The 9,380-nt window shown below is 38.4% G+C and overlaps 1 protein-coding gene across 1 annotated transcript in view; it reads left to right on the top strand.

The window, feature by feature from the left end:
• The window catches only part of LOC128643603 (squamous cell carcinoma antigen recognized by T-cells 3), a 130,043-nt gene that overhangs the window by 8,998 nt on the left and 111,665 nt on the right, over window positions 1-9,380 (top strand). Inside the window, exons 2-3 of the mRNA XM_053696444.1 lie at window positions 3,145-3,260; window positions 3,869-3,927. Of these exons, the coding sequence (XP_053552419.1) occupies window positions 3,145-3,260; window positions 3,869-3,927 (175 nt within the window). The remainder of the gene's footprint in view (window positions 1-3,144; window positions 3,261-3,868; window positions 3,928-9,380) is intronic.

Genomic DNA, 9,380 nt, shown 5'->3' with positions numbered 1-9,380 from the left:
AAGCTAAATACTTACCTGTAAAATAAACCCTAATGTAGCTACAATATAAATAATAATTATATTGTAGCTATTTTAGGATTTATATTTATTTTACAGGCAACTTTGTATTTATTTTAACCAGGTACAATAGCTATTAAATAGTTAAGAACTATTTAATAGCTACCTAGTTAAAATAATTACAAAATTACCTGTAAAATAAATCCTAACCTAAGTTACAATTAAACCTAACACTACACTAGCAATAAATTAATGAAATAAAATACCTACAATTATCTACAATTAAACCTAACACTACACTATCAATAAATAAATTAAATAAAATACCTACAAATAAATACAATTAAATAAACTAACTAAAGTACAAAAAATAAAAAAAGCTAAGTTACAAAAAATAAAAAAATTACAAACATAATAAAAATATTACAACAATTTTAAGCTAATTACACCTACTCTAAGCCCCCTAATAAAATAACAAAGCCCCCCAAAATAAAACAATGCCCTACCCTATTCTAAAATTAAAATAGAAAAGCTCTTTTACCTTACCAGCCCTTAAAAGGGCCTTTTGCGGGGCATACCCCAAAGAATTCAGCTCTTTTGCCTGTAAAAAAAAAAACATACAATACCCCCCCAACATTACAACCCACCACCCACATACCCCTAATCTAACCCAAACCCCCCTTAAATAAACCTAACACTAAGCCCCTGAAGATCTTCCTACCTTGTCTTCACCATGCCAGGTATCACCGATCGCTCCAGGCTCCGAAATCTTCATCCAAGCCCAAGCGGGGGCTGGAGATCCATCATCCGGCTGAAGTCTTCTATCAAGCGACGGCTGAAGAGGTCCAGAAGAGGCTCCAAAGTCTTCATGCTATCCGGGCAGAAGAGTAGATCCGGACCGGCAACCATCTTCTTCCAAGCGGTGACAAGCGGCTCCATGTTGAAGACCTCCGGCGCGGATCCATCCTCTTCTTGCGACGTCCTAAGTCCGAATGAAGGTTCCTTTAAAGGGACACTGTACCCAAAAAAATTATTTTGTGATTCAGATTGAGCATGAAATTTTAAGCAACTTTCTAATTTACTCCTATTATCAAATTTTCTTCATTCTCTTGGTATCTTTATTTGAAATGGCAGAATGTAAGTTTAGATGCCGCTTGTCACCGCTTGGAAGAAGATGGTTGCCGGTCCGGATCTACTCTTCTGCCCGGATAGCATGAAGACTTTGGAGCCTCTACTGGACCTCTCCAGCCGTCGCTTGATAGAAGACTTCAGCCGGATGATGGATCTCCAGCCCACGCTTGGGCTTGGATGAAGATTTCGAGCCTGGAGCGATCGGTGATACCTGGCATGGTGAAGACAAGGTAGGAAGATCCTCAGGGGCTTAGTGTTAGGTTTATTTAAGGGGGGTTTGGGTTAGATTAGGGGTATGTGGGTGGTGGGTTGTAATGTTGGGGGGGGGTATTGTATGTTTTTTTTTACAGGCAAAAGAGCTGAATTCTTTGGGGTATGCCCCGCAAAAGGCCCTTTTAAGGGCTGGTAAGGTAAAAGAGCTTTTCTATTTTAATTTTAGAATAGGGTAGGGCATTGTTTTATTTTGGGGGGCTTTGTTATTTTATTAGGGGGCTTAGAGTAGGTGTAATTAGCTTAAAATTGTTGTAATATTTTTATTATGTTTGTAATTAATTTTTTTATTTTTTGTAACTTAGCTTTTTTTATTTTTTGTACTTTAGTTAGTTTATTTAATTGTATTTATTTGTAGGTATTTTATTTCATTTATTTATTGATAGTGTAGTGTTAGGTTTAATTGTAGATAATTGTAGGTATTTTATTTAATTAATTTATTGATAGTGTAGTGTTAGGTTAGGATTTATTTTAAAGGTAATTTTGTAATTATTTTAACTAGGTAGCTATTAAATAGTTATTAACTATTTAATAGCTATTGTACCTGGTTAAAATAAATACAAAGTTGCCTGTAAAATAAATATAAACCCTAAAATAGCTACAATATAATTATAATTTATATTGTAGATATATTAGGGTTTATTTTACAGGTAAGTATTTAGCTTTAAATAGGAATAATTTATTTAATAAGAGTTAATTTATTTCGTTAGATTTAAATTATATTCAACTTAGGGGGGTGTTAGGGTTAGATTTAGCTTTAGGGGTTAATAAATTTATTAGAGTAGCGGTGAGGTCCGGTCGGCAGATTAGGGGTTAATACTTGAAGTTAGGTGTCTGCGATGTTAGGGAGGGCAGATTAGGGGTTAATACTATTTATTATAGGGTTATTGAGGCGGGAGTGAGGCGGATTAGGGGTTAATACATTTATTATAGTGGCGGTGAGGTTCCTTCGGCAGATTAGGGGTTAATAATTGTAGGTAGGTGGAGGCGACGTTGGGGGCGGCAGATTAGGGGTTAATAAATATAATATAGAGGTCGGCGGTGTTAGGGGCAGCAGATTAGGGGTACATAGGGATAACGTAGGTGGCGGCGGTGTGCGGTCGGCAGATTAGGGGTTAAAAATTTTTAATAGAGTGGCGGCGATGTGGGGGGACCTCGGTTTAGGGGTACATAGGTAGTTTATGGGTGTTAGTGTACTTTAGAGCACAGTAGTTAAGAGCCTTATGAACCGGCGTTAGCCCAGAAAGCTCTTAACTCCTGACTTTTTTCTGCGGCTGGAGTTTTGTCGTTAGATTTCTAACGCTCACTTCTGCCACGACTCTAAATACCGGCGTTAGAAAGATCCCATTGAAAAGATAGGATACGCAATTGAGTTAAGGGGATCTGCGGTATGGAAAAGTCGCGGCTGGAAAGTGAGCGTTAGAGCCTTTCCTGACTGACTCCAAATACCAGCGGGCGGTAAAAACCAGCGTTAGGAGCCTCTAACGCTGGTTTTGACGGCTACCGCCAAACTCTAAATCTAGGCGATAGATTTTTCTCACACAGGGACTTTCTAAAAATATGGTCTTTCTCCAGCCTATGACATTAAACATTGGCCATCCCTGATCTAGAATATTCTGTGTGTGTGCGCTAATCGGGCTCAAGACCTGTGTTACCGTTTTCAAAATGGGTTTGTGTCTACATGCTATTGGGATAAGTCCTTCAGTACCTATAACATAATATATCAAACATCAATGTGTTTGTCAGCAAGCTGCACAACTATTTCATCTTTTTCTTTTCTCCAGACTCTAGTAAAGAGCTAGAAGAGCTGAGGGCATCATATGTTCGTGCTGTTGACTATCTTAAGCATGAAGTGGAGGAACGTAAGTGTTGCATTTGGTAGCTAATGTTTTAGCTTGCCTGGTTTTCATTTATATTGGGTTTAAATTGTCATTAAAGTGCAAAAAGCAAATAGTCTTATTTGTTAGAGCATTTTATTATTGCGCTGCTTGCATATAACAGTGGTTAACCCCAACAAAGGGATTAAATGTCTGGGACCTAGCTGAACACATCTAATGAGCAACTGACAAGAGAAATGTGTGTAGCCACTAATTCGCATCTAGCTCCCAGTAGTGCTTTGCTTCTCCTGATCCTTCTTAGGTATGCTTTTCAACAAGGGATACTAAGAGAATGACTTCATTTGAAGCACATTGAAACATATATTAAAGGTGCATGCTCTATCTAAACCGTCAAAGTTAACTTTGACTTTCATGACCCTTTAAGCAGTGACTAAAACTATCTCTTACCTTGTTAATAGCTGGAGCATCTACATTTCTGTGTGATGGTGCAAGTCACTCAAAACTTTCAAATTCCTCTAATTCATATTAACACTTATTCCGTGAGAAATATTATTTACCAATAATTGTGTATATAAATAAACTTTGACAGCTGTGACGTGACATTTTGCATTTCTTTACATTTTGTCTCTCAGGTTTCAGTGAGAGTGGAGACCCATCATGTAGCATAATGCAAAACTGGGCCAGCGTAGAGGTCAGTTTCCTTGTTATCATTCATTTATTCCTAATGCCAATACACATGTTAATATTGCTTTCAGAACAACATCTTAAATTTGTTAAAGGGACACTGAACCCAATTTTTTTCTTTTGTGATTCAGATAGAGCATGACATTTTAAGCAACTTTCTAGATTATTCCTATTATCAAATTTTCTTTTTCTTTCATGTAATTAGCAAGAGTCCATGAGCTAGTGACGTATGGGATATACATTCCTACCAGGAGGGGCAAAGTTTCCCAAACCTCAAAATGCCTATAAATACACCCCTCACCACACCCACAATTCAGTTTTACAAACTTTGCCTCCCGTGGAGGTGGTGAAGTAAGTTTGTGCTAGATTCTACGTTGATATGCGCTTCGCAGCAGGCTGGAGCCCGGTTTTCCTCTCAGAGTGCAGTGAATGTGAGAGGGATGTGAAGAGAGTATTGCCTATTTGAATTCAATGGTCTCCTTCTACGGGATGTATTTCATAGGTTCTCTGTTATCGGTTGTAGAGATTCATCTCTTACCTCCCTTTTCAGATCGACGATATACTCTTATATACCATTACCTCTACTGATTCTCGTTTCAGTACTGGTTTGGCTATCTACTATATGTAGATGAGTGTCCTGGGGTATGTAAATCTTATTTATGTAAGAACTTACCTGAGAAATTCATTTCTTTCATATTAGCAAGAGTCCATGAGCTAGTGACGTATGGGATATACATTCCTACCAGGAAGGGCAAAGTTTCCCAAACCTCAAAATGCCTATAAATACACCCCTCACCACACCCACAATTCAGTTTAACGAATAGCCAAGAAGTGGGGTGATAAGAAAGGAGCGAAAGCATCAAAATAAGGAATTGGAATAATTGTGCTTTATACAAAAAATCATAACCACCACAAAAAGGGGTGGGCCTCATGGACTCTTGCTAATATGAAAGAAATAAATTTATCAGGTAAGTTCTTACATAAATTATGTTTTCTTTCATGTAATTAGCAAGAGTCCATGAGCTAGTGACATATGGGATAATAAATACCCAAGATGTGGAACTTCCACGCAAGAGTCACTAGAGAGGGAGGGATAAAATAAAGACAGCCAATTCCGCTGATAAATAATCCACAACCCAAAACAAAAGTTTTAATCTTAATAATGAAAAAAACTGAAATTATAAGCAGAAGAATCAAACTGAAACAGCTGCCTGAAGTACTTTTCTACCAAAAACTGCTTCAGAAGAGGAAAACACATCAAAATGGTAGAATTTAGTAAAAGTATGCAAAGAAGACCAAGTTGCTGCTTTGCAAATCTGATCAACAGAAGCTTCATTCCTAAACGCCCAGGAAGTAGAAACTGACATAGTAGAATGAGCTGTAATCCTTTGAGGCGGAGTTTTACCCGACTCAACATAAGTATGATGAATCAAAGACTTCAACCAAGACGCCAAAGAAATGGCGGAGGCCTTTTGACCTTTCCTGGAACCAGAAAAGATAACAAATAGACTAGAGGTCTTTCTAAAATCTTTAGTAGCTTCAACATAATATTTTAAAGCTCTCACTACATCCAAAGAATGTAAAGATTTCTTCAGAGAATTCTTAGGATTAGGACATAATGAAGGAACAACAATTTCTCTACTAATGTTGTTAGAATTCACAACATTAGGTAAAAATTTAAATGAAGTCCGCAACACCGCCTTATCCTGATGAAAAATCAGAAAAGGAGATTCACAAGAAAGAGCAGATAACTCAGAAACTCTTCTAGCAGAAGAGATGGCCAAAAGGAACAGAACTTTCCAAGTAATTTAATATCCAGAGAATGCATAGGTTCAAACGGAGGAGCTTGTAAAGCCCTCAGAACCAAATTAAGACTCCAAGGAGGAGAAATTGACTTAATGACAGGTTTTATACGAGCCAAAGCCTGTACAAAACAATGAATATCAGGAAGATTAGCAATCTTTCTGTGAAAAAGAACAGAAAGAGCAGAAATGTGTCCTTTCAAGGAACTTGCAGACAAACCTTTATCCAAACCATCCTGAAGAAACTGTAAAATTCTAGGAATTCTAAAAGAATGCCAGGAGAATTTATGAGAAGAACACCAAGAAATGTAAGTCTTCCAGACTCGATAATAAATCTTCCTAGACACAGATTTACGAGCCTGTAACATAGTATTAATTACTGAGTCAGAGAAACCTCTATGACTAAGAATCAAGCGTTCAATCTCCATACCTTCAAATTTAAGGATTTGAGATCCTGATGGAAAAAAGGGCCTTGAGATAGAAGATCTGGTCTTAACGGAAGAGTCCAACGTTGGCAAGTAGCCATCCGAACAAGATCCCCATACCAAAACCTGTGAGGCCATGCTGGAGCCACCAGCAGTACAAACAAACGTTCCTTTAGAATTTTGGAAATCACTCTTGGAAGAAGATCTAGAGGCGGAAAGATATAGGCAGGATAATTCCAGGGAAGTGACAACGCGTCCACTGCCTCCGCCTGAGGATCCCTGGATCTGGACAGATACCTGGGAAGTTTCTTGTTTAGATGAGAAGCCATCAGATCTATTTCTGGAAATCCCCAGATTTGAACAATCTGAAGAAATACCTCTGGGTGAAGAGACCATTCGCCCGGATGTAACGTCTGGCGACTGAGATAATCCGCTTCCCAATTGTCTACACCTGGGATGTGAACCGCAGAGATTAGACAAGAGCTGGATTCTGCCCATACAAGTATCCGAGATACTTCTTTCATAGCCTGAGGACTGTGAGTCCCCCCTTGATGATTGACATATGCCACGGTTGTGACATTGTCCGTCTGAAAACAAATGAACGATTCTCTCTTCAGAAGAGGCCAGAACTGAAGAGCTCTGAAAATCGCACGGAGTTCCAAAGTGTTGATTGGTAATCTCGCCTCCTGAGATTCCCAAACCCCCTGCGCTGTCAGAGATCCCCATACTGCTCCCCAACCTGTTAGACTCGCATCTGTTGAGATGACAGTCCAGGTTGGAAGAACAAAAGAAGCCCCTTGGACTAAACGATGGTGATCTGTCCACCACGTCAGAGAGTGTCGTACATTCGGATTTAAGGATATCAATTGTGATATCTTTGTATAATCCCTGCACCACTGGTTCAGCATATAAAGCTGAAGAGGTCGCATGTGAAAACGAGCAAAGGGGATCGCGTCCGATGCAGCAGTCATGAGACCTAGAATTTCCATGCATAAAGCTACCGAAGGGAATGATTGAGACTGAAGGTTTCGACAAGCTGAAACCAATTTCAGACGTCTCTTTTCTGTTAGAGACAAGGTCATGAACACTGAATCTATTTGGAAACCTAAAAAGGTTACTCTTGTCTGAGGAATCAATGAACTCTTTGGTAAATTGATTCTCCAACCATGTTTTTGAAGAAACGACACAAGTCGATTCGTATGAGATTCTGCAGAATGTGAAGACTGAGCAAGTACCAAGATATCGTCCAAATAAGGAAATACCGCAATACCCTGTTCTCTGATTACAGATAGAAGGGCACCGAGAACCTTTGAAAAGATCCTTGGAGCTGTCGCTAGGCCAAACGGCAGGGCCACAAACTGGTAATGCTTGTCTAGAAAAGAGAATCTCAGAAACTGAAAATGATCTGGATGAATCTGAATATGAAGATATGCATCCTGTAAATCTATTGTAGACATATAATGCCCTTGCTGAACAAAAGGCAGAATAGTCCTTATAGTTACCATTTTGAATGTTGGTATCCTTACATAACGATTCAATATTTTTAGATCCAGAACTGGTCTGAAGGAATTCTCCTTCTTTGGTACAATGAATAGATTTGAGTAAAACCCCAGACCCTGTTCCAGAACTGGAACTGGCACAATTACCCCAGCCAACTCTAGATCTGACACATGACACATTTCAGAAACGCCTGAGCCTTCACTGGGTTTATTGAAATGCGAGAGAGAAAAAATCTTCTCGCAGGCGGCCTTACCTTGAAACCTATTCTGTACCCTTGTGAAACAATGTTCTGAATCCAAAGACTGTGAATCGAATTGATCCAAATATCTTTGAAAAATCGCAAACTGCCCCCTACCAGCTGAGCTGGAATGAGGGCCGCACCTTCATGTGGACTTGGGGGCTGGCTTTGGCTTTCTAAAAGGCTTGGATTTATTCCAGACTGGAGATGGTTTCCAAACAGAAACCGTTCCTTTAGTGGAAGGGTCAGGCTTCTGTTCCTTATTTTGACGAAAGGAACGAAAACGATTAGCAGCCCTATATTTACCTTTAGAATTTTTTGTCCAGAGGCAAAAAAGTTCCTTTCCCCCCCAGTAACAGTTGAAATAATAGAATCCAACTGAGAACCAAATAATTTATTACCTTGGAAAGAAAGAGAAAGCAAAGTTGACTTAGAAAACATATCTGCATTCCAAGTTTTAAGCCATAAAGCTCTTCTAGCTAAAATAGCTAAAGACATATACCTGACATCAACTCTAATGATATCAAAGATGGCATCACAGACAAAGTTATTAGCATGTTGAAGAAGTTTAACAATGCTATGAGTATTATGATCTGACACTTGTTGCGCTAAAGCCTCCAACCAAAAAGTTGAAGCTGCTGCAACATCAGCCAAAGATATAGCAGGTCTAAGTAAATTACCTGAACATAAATAAGCTTTTCTTAAAAAATATTCAATTTTCCTATCTAAAGGATCTTTAAACGAAGTGCTATCTGCCGTAGGAATAGTAGTACGTTTAGCAAGAGTAGAGATAGCCCCATCAACTTTAGGGATTTTGTCCCAAAACTCTAATCTGTCAGATGGCACAGGGTACAATTTCTTAAACCTTTGAGAAGGAGTAAATGAAGTACCCAAATTATTCCATTCCCTAGAAATTACTTCAGAAATAGTATCAGGAACAGGAAAAACTTCTGGAATAACTATAGGAGGTTTAAAAACCGAATTTAAACGCTTAGTAGATTTAGTATCAAGAGGACTAGATTCCTCCATCTCCAATGCGATTAAAACTTCTTTAAGTAAAGAGCGAATAAATTCCATTTTAAATAAATATGAAGATTTATCAGTGTCAATATCTGAGACAGAATCCTCTGAACCAGAAAAGTCCTCATCAGAAATAGACAAATCAGAATGATGATGGTAATTTAAAAATTCATCTGAAAAATGAGAAGTTTTAGAAGACCTTTTACGTTTACTGGAAGGAGGAATAACAGACATAGCCTTCCTAATAGATTTAGAAACAAATTATTTTATATTAACAGGAACATCCTGAGTATTAGATGTTGAGGGAACAGCAACAGGTAATGGAATATTACTAATGGAAATACTATCTGCATTAGCAAGTTTATCATAACATTCATCACAAACTACAATGACAAAAAAAAAAATTTGCGCCAAGAATGACGCAATAAATTGAAGCATTTTCAGCCCCCGCGAGCCTAACAGCCCACAGGGAAAA

The sequence above is a fragment of the Bombina bombina genome, unplaced genomic scaffold (genome assembly GCF_027579735.1).
Source record: "Bombina bombina isolate aBomBom1 unplaced genomic scaffold, aBomBom1.pri scaffold_426, whole genome shotgun sequence".
Classification (NCBI taxonomy): domain Eukaryota; kingdom Metazoa; phylum Chordata; class Amphibia; order Anura; family Bombinatoridae; genus Bombina; species Bombina bombina.
Note: the sequence above shows the minus strand (reverse complement) of the source record. Positions and strands in the feature narration are given on the sequence as shown.